The sequence below is a fragment of the Rhinatrema bivittatum genome, chromosome 13 (assembly GCF_901001135.1).
Source record: "Rhinatrema bivittatum chromosome 13, aRhiBiv1.1, whole genome shotgun sequence".
NCBI lineage: Eukaryota > Metazoa > Chordata > Amphibia > Gymnophiona > Rhinatrematidae > Rhinatrema > Rhinatrema bivittatum.
In genome coordinates, this window is record NC_042627.1 from 61587359 (window position 1) to 61609786 (window position 22428).

The 22428-nt window shown below is 45.6% G+C and overlaps 1 protein-coding gene across 2 annotated transcripts in view; it reads right to left on the reverse strand.

Moving 5' to 3' along the window:
- The window catches only part of HDGFL3 (HDGF like 3), an 89211-nt gene that overhangs the window by 43348 nt on the left and 23435 nt on the right, over window positions 1-22428 (reverse strand). For both annotated transcript variants that reach the window (XM_029574817.1, XM_029574816.1), the window contains exons 2-5: window positions 10018-10094; window positions 6255-6393; window positions 4332-4490; window positions 2876-3019 (exon numbers count right to left, since the gene is read on the reverse strand). In XM_029574817.1, coding sequence (XP_029430677.1) covers window positions 2876-3019; window positions 4332-4490; window positions 6255-6393; window positions 10018-10094 — 519 coding nt within the window. The remainder of the gene's footprint in view (window positions 1-2875; window positions 3020-4331; window positions 4491-6254; window positions 6394-10017; window positions 10095-22428) is intronic.

Here is a 22428-nt window from a genome sequence, read left to right on the forward strand (position 1 = left end):
TAGAGGGGGAATGTATGGTCTAGAAAGCTAGAGCCCGTTTACAGTCAAGGGTATGCAGAGCCTGATCTCCTGGATTGGAATGGGGCCTGGGAAAGAAGGTAGGTAGTATGATGGATTGATTAATGTGAAACTCCGATACTACTTTAGGCAAGAACTTAGGGTGAGTGCGGAGAACCGCATGGTCCTGCAGAAGTTTAGTGTAAGGCGGATAGGTAACTAGGGCCTGTAATTCACTAACACTGTGAGCTGAAGTGATTGCCAGAAGGAAAATCACTTTCCATGTGAGATAGCAAAGATCACAGGATTGAAGAGTCTCGAATGGTGGTTTCATGAGCCGACCCAAAACCAGGTTGAGGTCCCAAGAAGGGGCCAGAGGATGCAGTGAGGGCTTGAGGTGAAGCAAGCCTTTCAGAAAACGTGTTACAAGGGGTTGTACTGATATAGTAACATCCCCGATACCTTTATGGAAGGCAGCTTTCCAGTCATGGCATGCTTTTGTCACTAAGGGGACGTCATGTGTTCCCTTCCTTTGGAAATTGTCTGCTGTCCCAAAAGGACTGAAATCTGCTCAGGTTACTAACTCAGTGGGAGATCTGGTCTCTACTGCCCCTCTGTCTATACTCCCTAAGCAATTGTCTCCAGCTCCAGAAGTGGTGGAAAGGCCATGCTCCCTGGCGCGTGCTCTCAATTGGCCCAGCCCTGCTTCTTGCCATCACAGTTGCGATAGAAAGATCCAGAAATGCTAGGGACCCACACCTGGCACACTTCTCTTCAGGTAACCTTTTGGGCCTCATTCCTCCCCAGTCTTTGACCAAAAGAACATAACATAAGAAATTGCCGTACTGGGTCAGACCAAGGGCCCATCAAGCCCAGTATCCTGTTTCCAACAATGGCCAATCAAAAGGTCCTCTCCAAACAGTAGCTGCCCTTTAAAGGGTAGCTTCCCTAGCCATAATAGCTGTTTTGCAATGACCTCTGTTGCTGTTAATTTAGCCGACTCTTGAGGTCATACAGCGTATCTGCCACAAAGGCTGCTGCCGAATCCACTAGGGTTGTGTCCACCCAATCCTGAGGGACCTGCTTCCTTGGGACCTTGGATGTCTTGCGGAGACCAGATTAGAAGAACCCTGGCTACATTATCTTCAAAAATAGCCTCCTGGAAGGCCAGGGATGATAGCTCAAAACCTCTCTTCAGTAACATCTCCACTTTCCTGTCCTGAGGGTCCTTCAGGGCTGCTCCACCTTCTACTAGTTTCGGAGTTTTCTTTGCTACTGCTGTGATAGCTGCATCCACTCTAGGCAGATTTAGAAGCCTATCCTTATCCTGTTCTATTAGGTATAGCCTCCGCATAGCTCTACAGATTCTAAGCCTAGACTCCGCTGTCAACATGTCCTGGATTGCTGAATGGATGGGAAATGCCTTGCATGGTTTCTTTATCCTTGTCAAGATGGGATTTCCCTTCATTCTAATTTTGAGCATTTCTTCCTTCAAATGTAGGACCTGTGAGACCTTTGAAATTAGGGCTCCCAGCTCATCTGACCTAAACAAACACATAGCTGAGTCCCTAGTCTCAGGTTCCTCCTCAGCTAAAATCTCTTCTTAGGAAGAACCCTCTTCCTCCTAAAAACCGCCCCCCCCCCCCCACCACACACACACACACACACCTCCCTGGGCCTCCACGTCAGGACGCCAATCCTCCCACCCTAAGAGCGACTTGGGCTTTGCCCCTAGAGAAGCTGCTTTGCTCTGCTTCTCCTTCATCTGGAGATGGGCTTCATTTTGGCTATGCACCAAGCCTAAGGAAAACAGACTCCTCCTCCCCCGGGGGCTGTGGTTGCTGAACCTGCCCCACCTTCCGATGCTGCGGAGGAATGCCTCAACTGCCCTGAAACCAGCTCCAGAAGTGGTGGAAAGGCCATGCTCCCTGGCGCGTGCTCTCAATTGGCCCAGCCCTGCTTCTCGCCGTCACAGTTGCGATAGAAAGATCCAGAAATGCTAGGGACCCACACCTGACACACTTCTTCCCCTTGTCGATACCTGGGGAAGACTGTGATTTTTCGGGCCAGGCTGCATCTCTGCTCTTTTTTTTTTTTTTTAGTCACAGTTTAGGAGATTTTGTCGGGAAACCAGAAGACCAAAACAACTGCTTGCCCTGGGGAGGGAAAAATCAGAAGGTTCCCACCCCAGCCCTGGACCCTAAGGAAAGTGACCTTAAGGAAGGCTGTTGCCCTAGGGCCACTCCTCACATTGCTGGACCAATGACATATGTGCTCAGTCCCCTCTGCTGAAGGCAGGGACTACTGACGTCCCCTCTGCTAGGCCAGCCTTTATGGTAGCAATGTCAGAAGAGGAAGCTTTCACGCTCTGCCCCATCTACCGGTGGGAGGGAGAACCCCACGGGTTACTGGTCTGGCAGGACGATGAGGAACTACAGTTGATGATCTCTCGTTATATATCACCTACCACCAGAATGGTTTCAGGCAAGCACAACTGCTTGACTCGTTGAATGTATTTTTTTATACAGTGGTAATGGGCTGTTCCACTGCAATATAATATTTCTTAATTCATTTTTAATTTAAATGCTTAAATAATTGTAAGCCACCTATGAATATGAAAAGAGTATAGGAGCTTCATAGTGCTAATAATGATGTGTACCACAAGGAACCCATCTATCAGACAATGGTTTGCTGTAAGTACTAGCAACAGAATGCATCCATGCTTCTAAGAAGAGACACTATAAGCTGATCAAGAAACACCCTCCTCCTAGGACACATTTACTTGTGTAACAAGAGTACTATCTGAGCGCATACTCTTCCTTTGGGACAAAGATACTTGGGTGGTAAAGGTTAAAGAATGATATTAATACAGAATTACCCCTGCACTGGTTTTCTGCATCTCTGAAGCGTTTCTTGTGTCATTGCCTGCATCTCCAGCCTCAGACCCACTCTTATTTCCTTCCTCTTTGCTGTCTTTATCCCCTTCATCTCCTGAAGATTTACGTGATTGCTTGGATGATTTCTGAAGTGCAGACAGAGCAAAGCAAGTGTCAAACAATAAGAGCAGATGCCAAACTAAAGAGTTAAGAGAGAGAGACAGGTATCAGATTTTATAGTTCATGCATTAGCCATCTTTTCTCCTTTAATAATTCACCACCTAATTTGCTTAAACTGTACACAAGAGCAGCATGGGAGGAATGTTTTCATTGTTACTGTAGAAGGAAAGCAGAATGGTGGCAGAACGGACAGATAGATTGATAGCTAGAGGCACACCAGTTCTCACCAGCAGTAAATGGTGAGAGCCAGTGGCGGGGACAGAGACATAAAGTTGGTAATGAAGCACAGGTGCTGTGCTTTGATTCAGTGCCACAGTTTACATTAAAACTTTCAGCATGAATGATTTATAAAGTTTCAGCTAGCAGGATTGACTTTTCCTGGCATTGATCCTTTTCTACTTTGTTTCCTCACTATCAGCCAATTTTACATTAAAAAAAAAAAAATGGTAGCATGTGGTGGATAATGAGCTCATGATAAAAAGCATATAAAAAAACAAATCCAATTCTGTAACACCTAGATCACATTGGGGTAGATTTTAAAAGGCTGCGCACATGTACACCCGATTTTATAACATGTGCGCGCAGGCGTGCACATGTTATAAAATCCTGGGTCGGCGCGCGCAAGAGGGTGCACAATTGTGCACCTTGCACGCACCTGTTCCCTTCCCCTAACCTTCCCCCCCTAGCCCTACTCTAACCCCCACCAAAATTTGTATCTTACTTTTTGCGCCTGCCTCTGGGCAGGCGCAAGTTGCGCGCGCCGGCAGCCTGCTGGCATGCAATCCTCCAACACAGCAGAAATGGCCGTTCTGTCTGAGGCCTCTGGCCCCGCCCCTGGACCACCCCTTTAGTAAAGCCCCGGGACTTACACGCGTCCCGGGGCTTTCCGCACGTCGCCGGGCCTTTTTACACGCATAACCCTTTTAAAATCCAGCCCATTATTTTGCGTACATAAAACAACGCAAAGTAGCAGGCTAGTCCACCAGAAATAAAAAGTAACAAGGTAGTTGGTTAAAGATGATGCCGCTAAAAGCTGACCAGTGTTCTAGGTCCTTTGCTTGGACAAACGACTTGTTTTTGGTGAATAAAGCAAAAAGAAGTATAAAGTAATAACTACTCTTGATTAAAAACAAAGGTGTTACAGTTAACCTGAAATCCCAGACTAGCAGCTATCTGTAAGCACTGAAGAAGGACGTGGAAGTAAACAATGGGATTAGTCACATTATTTTCTTGTGCGCTGCCATTTTTTTCTTTTGCAGGTGATTAAAGTTCACTGACCTTTGAAGTATAAGATTTCTTTCGCTTTGAACCTGCTTTTTCGTTCTTCCTTTTGCCTTTACCATCTTCCTCCACTCGGTCACCTTCCTCCTCACTGCTAGCATCAGCTGCATTTCCTCCCTCCCCTTCAGTTTCTGAAGAGCTCTGTTGCTGAATTGCCTTTAAAGTCATTATGAAAATAAATCTTTTAATTCTTTATTATTTTTGATGCATATCAACTTACAGGAAGCTTGACAGGAAAGAGTATTTTTATTTTACTGAAATGCAGTCATTAATATATTACCCAGGCCCCCTCACCCCTTCCCAGGGGACCCAAGCTAGATCAGATAATTGGAACTGTCAGTATGACGAGGTAGATATTTCATGCAGTGAAGAACAGCCCAAAGATGGATAGAAAGTAATCAACCACAGACACAGATGGTGCTGAAAAGAGAACTCCAGAGGTAATATCGCTTTAAGAAACTGAGGACGAGAGAACAGGAGGATGCTGGGAGTTGCATTGCCAAGAAACCTGAACCTAAAGTCAATCAGAACAAAGGAACATACCAATAACTAGGGTATACTGATGAGATTAATTAAAAAGCTGCTTAGGGAGCTCAGAGTCTCTCTTGGGCAAGCTGTGGGATGGTGCATATATCTATCTATCAATATATACATCTCTAGATACATCAAAGAACTCAAAGTGGCTTACAACATTTCAATACAAAAATAGAGCAATAACGTTTTACAAATTACAATTTAAATATATAAACAATTTAAAAAAGTGAAAAAAAAAATAAAAACCAAACCACCCCAAAAAACACAAACAAATCTTCAGTCCCCCTCTCTACAGAACTGGAAACAGCTTGGCCTGATGTTAAAGTCATTGCTGCCTGTGATGATGCCACAGGAGAATACCCTCATAGGATTGCCTCTTTGAAGGCATCCCGCAGGTGGCGACCTGCCTCATTTCAAGCCCTCAAGCTAGGGCCGATGTTGGTGGGCATGGAGCCAGAAAAAATAAACTGTTCTGCTACAAGTGGCTTGCTGGTTGTTGTCATTTGGAAAGGCACTACAGGTCAATTGTAGTAAAGGATTTTTGTGCACTGTAGTCTTGTTCAGTTTCCTGTGAAGGGTCTGGGAAACTGAGAGTGGATGATTTTTGTGTCTTGGTGTCTTAACAACAGAACAGTGGCCGGCAGGGGTAAACGAGGCAGTGGCAGCAGAAGCTGTAAAAGAGAGAAGCTGAAGCAATTGACTTGTCAGAGCACATGCCTTTGGTAATCAAATGTGACTGCAAGTTTGCTTATCTGCACTTTTTTGATCATCATCTAACCTAGGGCTACTTATCCAGAATGTTCAGGGGCAAGGCCATTCAAGATAATGGATATTTTGGGATAATGGGAATTTCCCCACCTGCCATGGACTAATGACTAGCCCAGGGTCCGACCCAATTGAAAAGTGGAGCTAGCGGCCTGGCACTTTTCACCTACGTCTTTGTCCTCCCGATTCTTTGCCCAGCATTTCTTTAACCCATTCCTCTTGCAGCCAAGAGCCTTTCCCTCTCATGCTGTTCATAATATCAGATCGTCTGTTAGAATTAAAGCATCATGTGGTTTTCAACAGCTGACCCGACGGTATAAACTGCCTGGGAAGGAGAGGCCTGGGAGCAGATAAAAGAAGCACCAGGCCATCAGCTCTGCTTGCTGGGTCAGGGCAGGCTGCAGGGACTGGGCAGATGTTTGAGAAAGTTAAGGGTTACCAGTTATACACACACACACTCACAAATTTTGTGTGTGTTAATTTTGAGTAACCAATTAAGAAAGAATCAGAATTCAAGGACTGCCAGGTGAAAGCTTGCCAATATTTATTCTAAAAGGAGAAATGGAAAGGATTGCCACAGTTATTTTCAAAATGTATTAAAATGCAAGGTAAAGTGTTTACCTGATATCCAGTAAACTTGACTCCTGGATTGTTTTCTATTTCCCATAAGCCTTCATTAAATCCTTTACGCTTGTTTGACTTCCCAAATTTGTCTTTATACTCCTTATATGGGAACAAATCCTTGGGCCCCAGAAAGGCACTACAATGTAAAAGACATATGTTAATTAAAAAAAAAAAAAAAAATCCAAAGTATGACTAAAGTGCCACTTTACAAAGCCCCAGTTCAAGAAATGTTTTTGGCCCAGCACTTTCCTCCTGCTTCTCTAGGCTTTCAAAACAATCAGAATCAGTTTCTACTGGGTTAGGATACCATGAGTCTTCATCTGAAACTACCTGATGTACCTCTTTTATATTTGCTTCCAACTCAGCCCAACAGTGATCAGCCAGAGGCCACAAACTGCATTTATCTCCATTACTCAGCTAACACGAGTCTGGTTGCTAGTGTCTCTGCTGAGTAATGGCTGCTTCTCCCAGGCCCAGGATTCAAATCCAGATCTCCTGCATGGCAGTCTGCAGCACTTGTAATATAAGCAAATATAAAAGAAGTACATCAGGTAGTTTCAGAGATTATATATATATCTATATCTATATCTAGAGAGAGAGAGAGAGATATGAAAGTAACACTATAGATGATCTAATCCCAGTCTCCTAAATACAAAAAGGAGATATTTAAATAAAAACATTAAAAAAAGAAAACCCTTAAAGAAAAATAATTTTACCAAAAAAATTTGAGTGAGAAATAGGTGTGTACATACATAACAAATGAGCAGAATCAAAGTCCAGTCTTTAGAAATGATGTATATCATTACATACCCGTAAACACTCAAAACATCTTTTTTTTTTAATGTAATATGTTGTGTACAATCCCCCCCAAAATTCCTTAATGTGAAAGTGCTTTAAAAATACTTCTTATACCTTCAACTAGAATCTTCTGTCATTTCTTGTTTTTATGACCCCTCAGTAAGATCTTATATCCCCATCTTATACCTCCAAAGGATCTATATGAAATTTTTTAAGCTTTTTGATATAGGTAAATTTAGAATGATAGGAATCCATATTTTTTTGGGATTACAGGTGCAGTTAACTGAAGTGGGAAACTTAGCTATTGCACGAAGGATTTATATAATTGAAAAACAGAGCAGGTAATAAAGCCCTTTTGAGAAATTTCATTAGAAGGAATCCCCCTGAAGCAGCTCATAGAGGGTGAAAAGAAGGACCTTTTTGGGGGATATAAGAAGCTACTTCTGAGGGGACATAAAAACGAGAAATAATAGAAGAAGATTTTTGTTGAAGTTAAGAAGTGTTTTTTTTTTTAAAGCACATACATAAGGAAGTAGGATTTTTCTTGGGGACTGTACACAATATATTACCTAGTAACAGAAAAAGACCAAATGGTCCATCCAGTCTGCCCTGCAAGTGACTTATTATGGTAGTAACTACCGCTCCGTGCAGGTTACCCCCAAGCCTTATGTTAAGGGTAGTGATATTTACAATCAAAACCAAGCAACTGACAAACCAATAACAAAATTACAGCTAGCAACATTTTTACAGGAGAGCAGCCTTCTTGATAATTCAGACAATAATGCTTGAACATGCTTTGCTTTTGGACTTGGCGGTAGAAGCAGTTCTGAGCTTTTTCCTTAATGCCTGCGTAACATTACCCCGGATTCTAAAAGTCAGGGCCCAGCATTGGCTGTCGTCCGAATCCAATTCCCCCTTTGCCCCCCTTTTTCCTTTGAGTATTTTTTTTATGGGTGTGTAATGATTACATCATTAATAAAAATGACTGGACTTTCCGCTCATTTGTCTATTTTTCACTCAATATTTTTTTGATTAAAAAATGTTAAAGGGTTTTTTTATTTTAATTTTCTTTAATAGTGTCCTTTTTTTCTATTTAGGAGTCTGCAGTACTTGCCACAGAACCATTGGATTGGCTCACAGTTTAGGATTTTTGAAGTAATTAAGGCGGTGACATACATAGGGGGTTCCTTTACTAGGCTGCAGTATCTTCCCCCGAGGGGACATACCGCCGCTTAGTAAATTCCACAGTAGACTGCCAAGCAGTAAAATACTGCAGCAAAGTAGCCCATGTAGTGGCGGTCCCATATTTCACAGCTGTCATCTTTTACAGGGTCCATTTGGCCTGCAGACTTCCTCTTCCAGCTGCAGTGCTGAAATCAGTGTGGGTCTGGTAAGATCCCCCACTACTGCCTCAGACAGCCAAAATGTAGAAAAAAAATGGATTTGTCTTGGCCCTGCCCCACCAGTCCCAAACCCTATCCCCTATCTCCACCCCTCCAACCCCAGACCATTTCTCCATCCTTGGTTCCAGTTGATCCTCTGGACTGATCTTTTAGTCCTCTGTGCTCCAGCGGCTCCCCGATAGCCCTCTCTGGTTGTTGGTCAGCTGGCACCGTGTTCAATATGGCACCAGCCAGTCTCAGCCTCATATCTGCCCCATCACGTACTAGTAGAAAGGTGAGGCTGAGGCCAGCCAGCACCAATTGAACAGGCTCCCAGGGAAAGCTAGGTGTACAGAAGAAACTAACTTTCATTCAAATATCACTGCTGAGTTTCTGCAAGCCGCAATATCTGATTGGCATATTTATGATTATGACCTGATTTGCAAGCATTTCTATGCATCTGCATGCAAAATCAGGACATTTAAATATCCACATTGCACTAGGTTTTGGGTTTTTTTAGGTGGGTAACGTGGAATTTATAATGCCACGCGTTATGCTTGCTTTGATGCATTTTCTGTGTCATAAAGCCTTAACGAAGCTTAGTAAATTATCCCTTTGGGGAGTATGAGGTAAGTCTAGCATAATTTCCTGCCTGTAACTACAAATAAATGCTGCAGCTTCTATATTCTTTCCATTCTGAATTTATCCAACAGACAAGATAAATCACAACATTGTAGGCAAGCACTATTGCCTAATATTAAATAATATGGACTGCTTTTCGCAGACTAAAGAAATGTTTCATGTCCTGTTACAGCCCATATTTTGTAGGAATGTGCATGGAAACAAAATTCATAGGAACGTAAGACTTACCATACTGGGTCAGACCAAGGGCTATCAAGCCTAGCATCCTGTCTAGGCTTGATGGCCGATCTTATAAAGTAAATTTAATTCCTATTACTCACTCTCAGGGACAGCAATAGTTCTCATTTCTGGGGGTGGTGGGGTTTAATTCAGGCTTTGGTTTGTTAATTTCAGTTAGTTTCATTTTCTGAACCAGAATAAACATCAAATTTAACCCCCTCCTCTCTCTCAAAGGAAAAAGAAAAGAAAAGAAACTGTTTTCCCCCCTCCCCCCATCCTCCTGGACCACACTTAAACCTCTCGCGAGAGTCTACGATATGGAAAGGATAGCGAAGAGTGGTTCCCAGTTACTCCTGGTTCGAAAGTAACACTGGGTGGTCCCGAGGCCATCCAGCCATACAAAAATAAATGGCACTAGTCTCAGGCCCAGCCAATGCCATTTTTGACCTGGGAGGCAGTGGGGCAGGAGCAACTGGGGATTACTCCTGTCCTTTTCTTCATTAGCGATCCCGGGGAAGGGGGTGAGCATTGTCTGGGGTAGGGGGTGTCGGTTAGGTTTTTCTCAAACAAAAGTCACCCAAAAATAAGATTTTGGAGGAGGTTTGTTTCATTTTTAAAAAAACAAATTGCAAGCATTTTAATGCGTTTTTAATTTCATTTAAAACCAAATGCACACCCCTAATATTCTGTAAAGAATATTCAAAGTTGTACAAACTTACGTTTCATGAGTGCCAAAAAAGAAGATTGGGTATTTATTTGCTGGTGGCTTCACAGCTCCCTCAGGAAGTTCATCAATCTGTTAAGTGTAAGCAATATTAAAAACTTATTTAAAATCTGTCGACCAATTATACCCAACAAAAAGTCCAGTGCCTGCTATTAATAATAATTTTCTGATAGACTCCATGATGGAACCAGAATGTATCTAACTCTGTACTGTTGCTTTTCATTGGCTTCAGGTTCGACCAAACGACATCAGTCAAAGGGAATAAAAACTCTACAATCCCAAGCAGTAACACAAAATTTCTGTAGACTCACATAATCAAAATGACTGCGCAGTGTGTCAATTATTTTCAATGCCAGGCTCCTCACGTTTAACGTCATGCTCCATTTTATACTACCCATATCAGCAGGGTCGGTGCAAGTGTCTGAGGTGCCCTAGGCAGACCAATGTAAACCCCCCCCCCCCCCCCAAATCCACCCTGAGTTGAATGTGCCTTCTGACAGTGGTAGATATATAGAGTTATGGTCATCCTCTTACAGTTCTCTCTCTCAAACCTAGCAAGTGCTCCGTGACTGCTGTCGTCCCTTCTTCGCATTTTTTAAAATGGCGCCTCGTTTAGCCTGGCTGCACCTCACCCACTGACGCTGCCCTAGGCAACTGCCTAGTCCTGCCTAATGGTCGCGCCAGCCCCGCATATCAGGTTTATTATATCTTTGCATTGGGAAACATTTGGAGCGCCAAATGAAATGCAAGAAAAATTAATTCACAATTAAACACTACTTGATTTGACACACAAAACCAATTCAGTAGTGTTTCAACACATGCAAAGTCTGCATAACGCGCGCCTTCTTGAAAAATCTCCGCCAAACATTACACAAAGGGCCGGATTTTAAAAGGGTTACGCCCATAAGGTACGCGCGCAACCCTCTTAAAACCCCCCCTGCGTGTGCCGAGCCTATTTTGCATAGGCTCGGCAGCGTGCGTAAGTCCCGGGGCTTGCAAAAAGGGGCGGCCGGGGGCGTGACCAGGGGGCGTGGTTTCGGATCGGGGAGCGCGCGTAAGTTACTACTGCCCGGAGGCAGTAACAACTTTTCAGATAAAGGTGGGGGGGGGGAAGGTGCGGGGGGGGGGGGGGGTGGAAGGAAAGTTCCCTCCGAGGCCGCTCCGATTTCGGAGCGGCCTCGGAGGGAATGGGCAGCGCGCACAGGGCCGCCTGATGCGCGAACAAAAGTACACATGCGTGCTGTCTTTTAAAAATGTACCCCAAAGTGTTTCACATTTTGGATAACTTAATAGTAAAATGGCGATGAATTAATTACACCATACACAAGTGTTCCAAAATGTTTGCCTATGGCTGTTTGGGAAAAGGTTCTTCAACAGCAATATGGATATTAACATTTCAAAAAGGGGTTAACTTGCTCGGAGTAGCAGTTACAACCATAAATGCCTTGTATTGGCATTTAAAATAATCAGAGGTTGTTGTCCTCCTCATTTAAATGGGAAGGTAAAATGATATTGTAGTGGTAGGGTATCCCAGTCTGAACAGAAATGTCAATTACAGCTCCCAGCTGTATAGGCTTTTTGTCATGTACAATTGCAGAAATGTGTGTTCTCAGCAGCTATTCCCTCATTGTGCAATAGTTTACCACCTCAGCTCAAGAGCTGAAAATAATTTGCTACGTTTCAGGAAGGGTTTAAAGACGTGGCTAATGACAGTTTTGGGGGAATCCAGGTTTGCCCGATAAGTGTTGGGAAGAGTTAAGGGTTGGGCTTTTAAGTATTATTATCTGTTTGCTGTAAACTATGTATATTTTATGGAATATGGTGTAATTTTGTATATTTGATCTGTTGTACATCAATGAGCAATTTTTTTTTTATCTGTAAAGTGACTGATAAATATCAATAAATTAAATAGCTATACGGACTTTGCAATCAATTTTAAAACTATTCACCTGCAATTATGACTGGCCTGTCTCCAGGACGTCAGGGGCAGCAGAAAGCTTCAAGGAGGTAACTTGCTTGGAGCAGCAGTTACAACCCTAAACAGAAAGCACGAAGGTAACCTACACAAAATGGTAGTTGCAACCCTAACAACATTGTTGGGCAGACTGGATGGGCCATTTAGGTCTTAATTTGTTATAGGAAAATTAGTTCTTACCTGTTAATTTTCGTTCCTGTAGTACCACGGATCAGTCCAGACAGTGGGTTTAGCCTCCTTTCCAGCAGGTGGAGACAGACTAAAACTGAAAGGATATCCTATATGAGGACAGAGCCTATCCTTTAACCCTTCAGTATAACCATTGTCAAAGCAGAAAACAACAAAACCCAAATAGGATCAAGCAAGTAACCATAAAGCTCAAAGGAGCAACTATAGGAACAATAAGACCAATGGGGTATACCTATACCCTCTTGCATATAATTGGTATGAAAAAACCGACCAAGGCTTCCGGTGTAATTGCTCAGTATTTGTGCATCACATAAGGAGGAAAAGAATCTGCAGACCTGTAAGAAACAAGCTTCGAGAGGACAGAAAGACAGACAGGGAAGGGCGTCTGGACTGATCCGTGGTACTACAGGAACGAAAATTAACAGGTAAGAACTAATTTTCCTTTCCCTGAACGTACACGGATCAGTCCAGACAGTGGGATGTACCTAAGCTTCCCTAAACCGGGTGGGACCGAGATAGTCCTGCTCGAAGCACTTGTCACCCAAAGGAACCGAAAACTGGGGCGTGCACATCCAGGCGGTAGTGCCGAGCAAAGGTATGCAAGGACGTCCAAGTGGTGGCCCTGCAAATCTCCTGCGGAGAGACAGATTGACTCTCCGCCCAAGAAGTAGCCTGAGAACGCAGAGAATGGGCCTTCAGAGAACTGAAGGAGAGGCCCTTGGAGAGACCCTTCTGAAGAAACGAGAGAACCACAGAGACTGAGGCGGAGCGCGCTGGGATACCCGACTCCGCACAGACTCGAAAACCTTCCAGATGCGCACGTAGGCCAGGGAAGTCGACTGTTTCCGGGCCCGCAATAAGGTGGAGATGACTTCCTCCTTATATCCCTTACGCCTCAGGCATCACCGTTCAAAAGCCAGGCCGCTAGACAAAAGCAATCAGCCTGGTCGAAAAATACAGGCCCCTGTCGAAGGAGACGAGGAAGATGACCAAGACGCAGGGGGCCGTCCGTCGCCAGGGTGACGAGATCTGCGAACCACAGTCTTCGCGGCCACTCTGGCGCTACCAGAATCACCGGTCCGCGGTGGAGTTCGATTCGGCGGAGAACTTTTCCCACCAGGGGCCACGGGGGGGGGGGGAGAACACGTACAGTAGGATGTCCGCTGGCCAAGACAGGGCCAGAGCATCCACGCCCTCTGCGCCGTGCTCCCTCCAGCGGCTGAAGAACCGAGAGGCCTTGGAATTGCGCAGAGTCGCCATGAGGTCCAGGTGGAGAGGACCCCACCTGTCCACTATCAGAGCCATAGCCGCATCCGAGAGTTCCCACTCCCCCGGATCGAGCGATTGTCTGCTGAGGAAGTCGGCCTGGACACTCTCCTTGCCCGCAATGTGGAAGGCTGCCAGGCACTGCAGATGTCGTTCCGCCCAGGTGAAGAGATGTTTGGCTTCCAGGGCCACCAGGGAACTGCGAGTGCCCCCTTGGCGATTGATGTAGGCCTCCGTGATAGAGTTGTCGGAGAGGACTCTGACTGCCTTGCCGCGAAGCAGGGGGAGGAACTCCTGAAGGGCCAGGCATACCGCCAGGGTCTCCAACCGATTGATGTGCCAGCGAGACTGAGTCGGGGACCAGGTTCCCTGGGTGGACTGGGAGAGACAAACCGCACCCCAGCCCGACAGACTGGCATCCGTGGTCACTATCATCCACTGCGGTGCTTCGAGAGGCATCCCTCGAAGGAGATGAAGAAGCAATAGCCAGCACTGCAACTCGGCGACAGTAGAGTCCGAGAGTGTGAGAACTATGTGGAACTGTTCCGAAACTGGCTGCCAGTGGGATAGCAAGGCTTTCTGTAACGGACGCATATGAGCAAAGGCCCAGGGGACGAGGTCTATGGTGGAAACCATGGATCCCAGGACCTGCAGATAATCCCAGGCCGTCTGAGAAGATAAGGCAACCAGGTTCTAGATTTGCTCAATTAGCTTAAGAGCGCGCGCATGCGGAAGGAAAACCTTGCCTATTCGGGTGTCGAAGTGGGCTCCCAGGAACTCTAACTCCTGGGAGGGCTGAAGATTGCTCTTGGAGAAGTTCACTATCCACCCGAGAGACGCGAGGAGAGATAACACGCGATCCACCGCCTGTTGGCAAGAAGCCGCCGACTTGGCCCAGATGAGCCAGTCGTCCAGATAGGGATGGACCAGAATCCCTTCCCGGCGCAGAGCCGCCGCAACCACCACCATGACCTTTGTGAAGGTGCGAGGCTGAAAGGGAGCGCCCGAAACTGGAAATCCTGATTGAGAATGTGGAAGCGAAGGTACTTCTGGTAGTCGCGGTGAATGGGAATATGGAAGTACGCTTCTGCGAGATCGAGCGAAGCGAGGAACTCTCCGGGATGAACCACCGCTATGACCGCTCGCAGGGTTTCCATGCGGAAGTGAGGAATTTTGAGGGCCCGATTGACCCTCTTGAGGTCCAGTATCGGGCGGAAGGACCAGTCCTTTTTGGGAACGGTGAAGTAAATAGAATACTGGCCGGCGCCAAGCTCCCTCTCCGGGACTGGGACCACCGCGCCAAGAGCCAGGAGTTTGGAAAGAGTTTGTTCCACCGCGAACCTCTTGGACTGTCCGCAGGGTGAGAAAAGAAAAAGATCAGGCAGATCGCGAACAATCTTGAAGGCATACCTGTCTCTGATAATGTCGAGGACCCACTGATCCGACGTGATTTTGACCCACTCCTCGAAGAACAGGGAGAGGTGACCGCCGAGGTAAGGGACCGAGGAGTGAGTCAACTGAACTTCATTGCGTGGCAGGCTTAGGGGTGGCACGCGCGGGCTGGCCCTCGCGAAAGGGCCGCCGCCCACGAAATGACTGCGACCAGGACTGAGCACGAGAAGAACCCCTCGAAGAACCACCCCGCCCATACGGAGCGTAACGATGCTGACCCCTGAAGCGAGAATGAGAGGGCGCGTAAGACCGGGTAGGTTTAGGACGGTCCTCCGGAAGTTTATGGACCTTGTTGTCAGCCAAGGAGTCCATAAGCTTCTCAAGGTCCTCCCCAAAAAGCATCTTACCTTTGAAGGGCAACGTGCCTAGCCGGGCTTTGGAAGACGGATCGGCCAACCAATTGCGTAGCCAGAGGAGCCTCCGGGCAGACACCGCCGAAACCATCGCCTGGACACGGACCAGATCAGAGGGCGTCCGCTCTGTAAGCGATCACAGCTTCCAGCCGCTCAGCCTGCTCCGCCTCTGCCGGCGGAAGCTCTTGAGCGCAGAGCAATTGCTGGACCCAACTGAGGCCTGCCCGTAGCATAAGGCTACTGCAGCAAGACTATACCGGACTCCAAGAGCCAAGACTTCAAAGACGCGTTTCAGGTGAGCCTCTAGCTTACGATCCTGTCCGTCCTTGAGAGCCGTCGATCCCTCAACCGGAATCGTGGTGTGCTTGGTGACCGCTGAAACATAAGAACCACAGAGGGATACTTCAGCAATTCCAGACATTCCTCCGGGAGGGGATAGAGCTTATCCATGGCACACCCCACCTGGAGATTCCCCTCAGGGGCCTCCCATTCCTGTAGGATCAGAAGCTTAAGCATGGGATGGAAGGGAAAGGCGGTTGCCGGAGCCCTGAGCCATCCCAGGACCGGATTCATATCTTTGGGCAGGGAGTCCATGAGGGTATCCACAGTGGGACCCTCCAAGCCCAGTTCCTGAAGCACGAAGGTGAGGAGGGGCTCTAATTCTTCTTTACGGAACAAGCGAAGGGCTCTTGGGTCATCCCCCTCCAGAGGGGGGGTATCCTCCAATTCCGGGGAAGCAGCGGGGTCCGGGAACCCTGGATCCACTGGAGGGGAGGGTGCCCCCAGGACCACCCGCACATGAACCGGCCCCTGGGGCTCCGCAGCTGGGCTAGAAGTCAACCGCACGGAACGAGGGATTTTTGGAGGGGGGGGGTCGTCGAGGGGGGGGCCTTCGTCCTCCTCCTGCAAGCTAGCTAGATAAGATTTATGCATGAGGAGGATGAATTCCGCAGAAAAAGGGACCCTGGATTTCCCAGAGGGGGGGCAAGGGGGGGGTCAGGGCCCCCCTCCTGGGGACCCGCGGGGCATTTCAAAAAAATCTGGCCCCCCAGCTTCAGGGAGCTCCGTAATTGGGGCCGCTGAAAAATCCAATATGGCCACCGTTCCCGGGCTTTGCCGACCCGGGAACGGCCTGGCCATGCTTGAGGGAGATGATCCCCGGGCTGGATTTGCTTGTCCTGCCGAGGAGGGGCCCTCCCCACCCGGCAGGCAAGCAGAGCAGAGGCCCTGCCACGAAAAACGTGGCGAAGACAGCCCATAAGAGAGGCAGACTGCCGGCCGGGGCATAGCACAGCCACAGCTGAAGAAAAAAAAAGCAGAAAAAAAGCTGTGATTGACAGCCGGCAGGGCCGGAGGGAAGCAGGAGGGAAACCTGCTGACTCCTGCCTGTCTGGCTGCCGGTACAAGGCCGGCTAGGACCAGAAAAATAAAAAGACTGGTCTACTGCTGCAAATAAGTTAGAGGTATGTGAATACCTGCAACTTATTTAAAACTTGGAAATTTATTCCTAAATTAAAGTTTTAATTAATTTTTTTTTTTTTTACACTGAGCGCAGCAGCGGGTTCTAAACCCTCTCGGCAGCCAGATGGGGGGGGAGACGAGACCCCAAGAGACTCTGTCCCCACACCTGGAAGCGTCACAGACTCAGGCTATGCAGCGCAAAAGGGACAAAGCCCCCCTGAGCCCGGCAAGAGGCGGGAGACGGAACCGTCTCCCTCACAGAAAAAGGAAAAAAACACTAAAAGACAGAAACAGGCCTTATGAGGAAAATTTGTAAAAAGAAAACTACAAGAAGTACTTGCTTGAGCCTAAGGAAAAAGAAGAAAAAGGCTAGCTAGTCTACAAGCAGAGAACCGAAGGGGAGCTGCTACACCTGCTTGGAGACAGACGAATACTGAAGGGTTACAGGATAGGCTCTGTCCTCATATAGGATATCCTTTCAGTTTTAGTCTGTCTCCACCTGCTGGAAAGAAGGCTAAACCCACTGTCTGGACTGATCTGGGTACGTACAGGGAAGTTATTATTTTCTGCTGCTCGTGTTATTTTCCTATGCTACAACACCAGAATGGTGCTGCCTTGCTTGCTGATCTAGCCTGTATTGTACTTACAATATATGACAGGCTTAACTGTCTTAGGAAGTCATTAAAAAAAAAAAGCTTTTTGGCACTTTAGAAAATGATGCATGCCAGATCTTTTATGAATGTTATTAACCATGCTAAAACATGCAAGATAAATCTACTTTTGTCAGCTTTAAATGTGGACATTTAGAAATCCCATTGCATTACAGTACTCAGAATTCAAATTCTCATTATGTTACTGAGGGTCAAAGTACTTCCTGCTTTTTTTGCCTAGTACATGATCAAGAATACACCATGAAATGAAGAAGCAGTTTTTTCATGTCTACTTAAATAAATGACCACAGACAGCCATTTGTCCGTTTTTTCATCGGTGTTAGTATTGACTTTAAATATAGAATCAAGTTCATGGCCTTTTGGCTAAGATCCAAGTGTATGGTCTGAAATGAGAGCTAAGGATGGGCCCTTGTTGGCATTTTGGCAGGAACTGAGAACCTGCACAATAAGGGCGTTAATGCCCTGCCTCCTGATCCTACTGGGGACAAAATGATGTTACGACCATGGCCAAAGAAGAAGAAAGCAACCCCCTATTAAAAAAAAAAAAAAAAAAAAAAAGTCATGCTTGTGCATTAAGGGGAAGTTGAGAACTAGAAGAAAAAATAGGATTTGCTTGTTCTTTAACTTGATTGTGAATCTGCTATTAAAAAAATGTCTGATTACAAAAAAAGGCAGCTATCCTATAAAAACTACTGAGCATTCATCCAACCGAGCCACAATGGTTCTGGGGAAGCCAACTTTCAAATCCCACAGACCTGCAAACTCATTTGTTTTTATATTCATTATTATTATTTATATTCATATATTTGTTTTATATTTCTTTTTACTTGATATTAATGGTTGGTGTTCTTTTATTACTGTCTTTATATTTTTTCTGTGTACTTGATTGTAATATATTAATTCTGATTTTTAATGTACACTGCTTTGATGTGATTTTCAAAAATCAATTATCAAAATAAATGACATTACCATTTAGTTTTATGACTCATGAGAATTCTAGGTGATACAGGCCAACATGAATACTGTAGGTACAAGGCACCCATAGACTTTGAACCTGCCTTGATGCAGATGCAGAGTGTGCACCGCAAAGTATGAGCAGCAATTTCAAAATGAGGTTATTGCATGTACTCCCCCCCCCCCCCCCCGATATAACCCTGTCCCTTTCTTTTATGTGCGCAAAATTACACATGCTGTAAGAAATTGTTCACGCACTGAGAAAGCATAGAAACAGATTTACATATATTGACCTGGCCACATACTTAACACATTCCATTATGGAACCACAAAATTCAAAATGAAAAAAAATAGAATAAAGATTGAATAATTCTCACACTATCATAGAATAAACAAATAAAAGAGGATAAATATTCTTGCATAATTTTCTAACATGAACTTTATCAGTCTCCAAAAATTTTTTTTTAAATTTCTTTAATCCAAGAAAGTTTTATTAATATATTTTTTTTAATCTTAGAAAGAGGAGCACACGCCAAAATCAGATGTGCGCATATGTAGGACATGCATGCGTCCTCCCGATTTTCAAAGCTGCCCACATGTGTGCACATCTCCCTTCGAATGAAAGGGCATGGCATTCTGGGGCAGGGCCAAGAGATGTGCACTCTCCCAGGTCCAGTGAAGCGCAAGTTCACCTCTGCTTCGGAGAAGGTGCAAGTTTAAAAGGAAAATAAAACATACGGGCATCTCTGAGGGCTTTAAGGGGTCTTGGCTAACTGGAGGGAGTGCAGGCTAAAGAACCAGGGGAGTCTGGAGGACCTAGCTCTAGACTGGGTAAACTGGTGGACGAACTGGTGAAACCGGCCCTGGCATGGGCCCACGCCTGTTATAAAATGTCCCCACTTGTGCGGCTCAAGCCCAACTTTACTTGGCTGTGTGCGTCCACTTGCTCACGTACGCACGTTATAAAATGGATACATTTGAAAGTGACTGCCCCTGACAATTAACCAAAAGGGAAGGCCAAATTGATGAAACACAAGAAAATGAAAAAACTATTAATGAACATCAGCAAATAACACAGCATAAGAAACAAAATCTAACTCATAAAAGCAGTCAGAAAATACAAAAGGAACAAAACAACAAAACAAAACCTTATCTTCCTACCTTTGAATTCAAAACACAAAGAGAAAAACCACCCCCAATATTTAATGATAATCCAGACAAAGAGAGAATGAGCATTAACAGAAGCTCAACATGCCCAGCTCTGAGAAATCCTGCCCAGAGTATAAACAATAACAAAGCGACAGCTACGGGTCCCTCCAGACTAGAAAAGGAGCCCACTTATCAGTAAATCTTTCTGATTTATCCCATAATACCCAAGTCAGTTTCCACATTTCGCTCAACCATTCAGGTCCTAAAGGAGGGGAGGATCCAAGTTTTACTAATATTTTATTGTATATAGAAAAGTTTTCACTTCAGTTTTTAGTTTCCAAATTTTGTTTTACACATATAAAAAGTATTAAGGGGACTCAAGACACTTATTTGAGCTGAAAGGCTTTTTTATATATGTATAAATTACATTTTCAAAACTAAAAATAGAAGTGAAAGACCAAAAAGGTATTTGGCAACTGTTCTGAAGTATAGCAATGTGATATTGTTGCCTTTATGACTTGTATTACTTTGGATTAGTATTATGTAAAAAAAGAACTTGAGAAAAGTAGGAGTACAAACTGTAGCGACAGTTAAGATCAATGTGGCAATGGATGCTTTTAGTTCAGGTGAAATGTAGATATTAGATTACAAGTTGGTTTAAACATAGGGAAGGCAACTTTAAAACAAGCGCATGCGTGCCCACATGCACATGAATTTTATATCGTACGCGCAATTTTAATCATTTACATGAAGAAACAAACATTCACATATTCTCGTCAGCACTTGTCGGCTTTTAAATGCACAAATCAGCATATTTTGTAACATCAGTTTTACCAGTTTGCCCACTCTGAGGTGAATTTTAATACCCGTGCGTGTTTTCCAGTGCACACACATGGGCGCGCCGATTTTATAACACGAGCACTTTTATGCACGTTATAAACTCGGCTACCCGTGCGTATGATTTTATATCAATGTGCGCGAATGCCATCTCCTGTGCGTAAGTGGGGGGATTTTAGTAGATGCGCGCGGCGATGCATTAGGGCCTATTTCCCTGTTCCCTCCCAGTTCGCCCTAGTAAAGGAGCAGACTTCCTAAACCCCCTGTCTAACCTGCTTCCCTTTTACCCTACTAGCCCCGACCCCTAAAACCCCGCTGACTACCCTAATTTTTTTTTTTTAATTTCTGTACTTTACAGTCCATAGCAGAAGCAAGTTACTTGGTTGTGGGATCCCAGCGCGAGCTTCTGCACGACACTGACCTCATGGCACTGTCCCGGCCTGCCCATGCCCCACCCGTATCCCACCCCTTTTGCTCAAAACCTTTGTAATGCGCGTACCAGGAGATATGTGCGTAGCTGGGACCTTTGAAAATCCTTGCGGCTTGCACACTTCTGAGTCACGCGCATAGGGTTTTGAAAATCTCTTTGTCTAGCTCTAAGTCTTCTAGACACCCCCACCCCGGTTATTCAGCTGGCACTCCCCACAGTTTACCCTGACCCTTCAGCCTGCCAGTATTTGGCTATAAGGAGTTCTATTTTGACTTACACCTGATGAATTTGAGCTGGTAACAGCCATATGTGCACTGCGTTCGCAGGTTAGAAAATCGCAATATATGCTTGTAAATGTTGGCCTTGCTCTGGAACATCCTTGATCTGCCCCTAACTCACCCCTTTTTTACATGAGCAAAATGTATTCATGCACCAGTACTTACACATCTGTGTGCGACGTTTATAAAATAGCACTAGTGCAAATGTATGCATCCAGGTGAATTGTAAACGGCCTACACGTTCCAAAGCTGGGAGGTAAGCACACAAGTCCAACCGCTGCGCACTGCGCGGATTTTAAAAAGCACACGCACACAACGTATTTATTTATTTATTTAACAGAGGTGTGGGGCAGAGCATGGGCTTTCCGGGTCTGTAATCCGAAGTCTGTGCATAAGTATTTATGCGCACAAGCACGCGCCACTGTCCCCTACCATGTAACTTTACTTCTGCTATAGATGGCATGTAAGTTTTAAAATTTAAAAAATCAGTGCTAGTCAGCAGGGTTTGAGAGTTCGGGCTAATAGGGTAAAAGGAAGGAAGGTTAATGGGGGGGGGGGGGGGGGAGAAAGTCATAGCCTTTACTTGGGTGAACTGGGAACGGACTGGGGAAATTGGTAATTGTGTCGGCTCGTGTATCTAATAAAATCCCCTCACTTACGCGGTAGAGCTGGCATTTGTGCGTACAAGTGCATGTCCAAACAAGACTGAGCGTACAGCCGATTTTATATTATACACACATATTGCAAAATGGCAGAGTCCATTCATGCGAGCCTGCATACACGCATGCTTGTACGCTTGCGCAACTGTTTAAAAGTTACCATTTGAGGGAGGCCAAGATGGCGGCGTGAGCGGCAGCAGTGCAACGCTACTTCGAGTTTTCACTTGATTATTACCTGAAAAATGCCATCAAAAAGGAAAGGACAGGTCCGAGTCTTCCCTCCAGGCGGATCTCTACCTGCGGATCAGCGACTAATATCTGCGGACAGCGACACAAGGGGTAACTCTCTCCGTTGCGGCTGGCGGTGAGGGAGTGCCGCAGTCGCCAGGGGATACTACGCTGAGTCCCCCATATCAGCGCCTTTCGTTGGCCCCGACTACCAGCGTTCTTCCCCTGCAGTTTGCAGCCCTTGATGAGGTCATCACCGGAGCGACTGCGACAGGGGGTCAGAGTGGAGGAGTTCAGCCATGCAGTATTCCCCTTCACGGAGTATCGACGTCTCTTCTGCCTTTTCAGGCAATTTCATCGCCTATCTCTCCTATCCATGGTAATGGCATAGCGGAGTTGACAGGAAGACCAGTGGTTGAAACGCTGGAAGTATCGAAGGAGCCACAAGCTGGAGAGGGTGGTGAGTTTTTTCAACCTCCACCCAAGCCATATGTAATAACATTA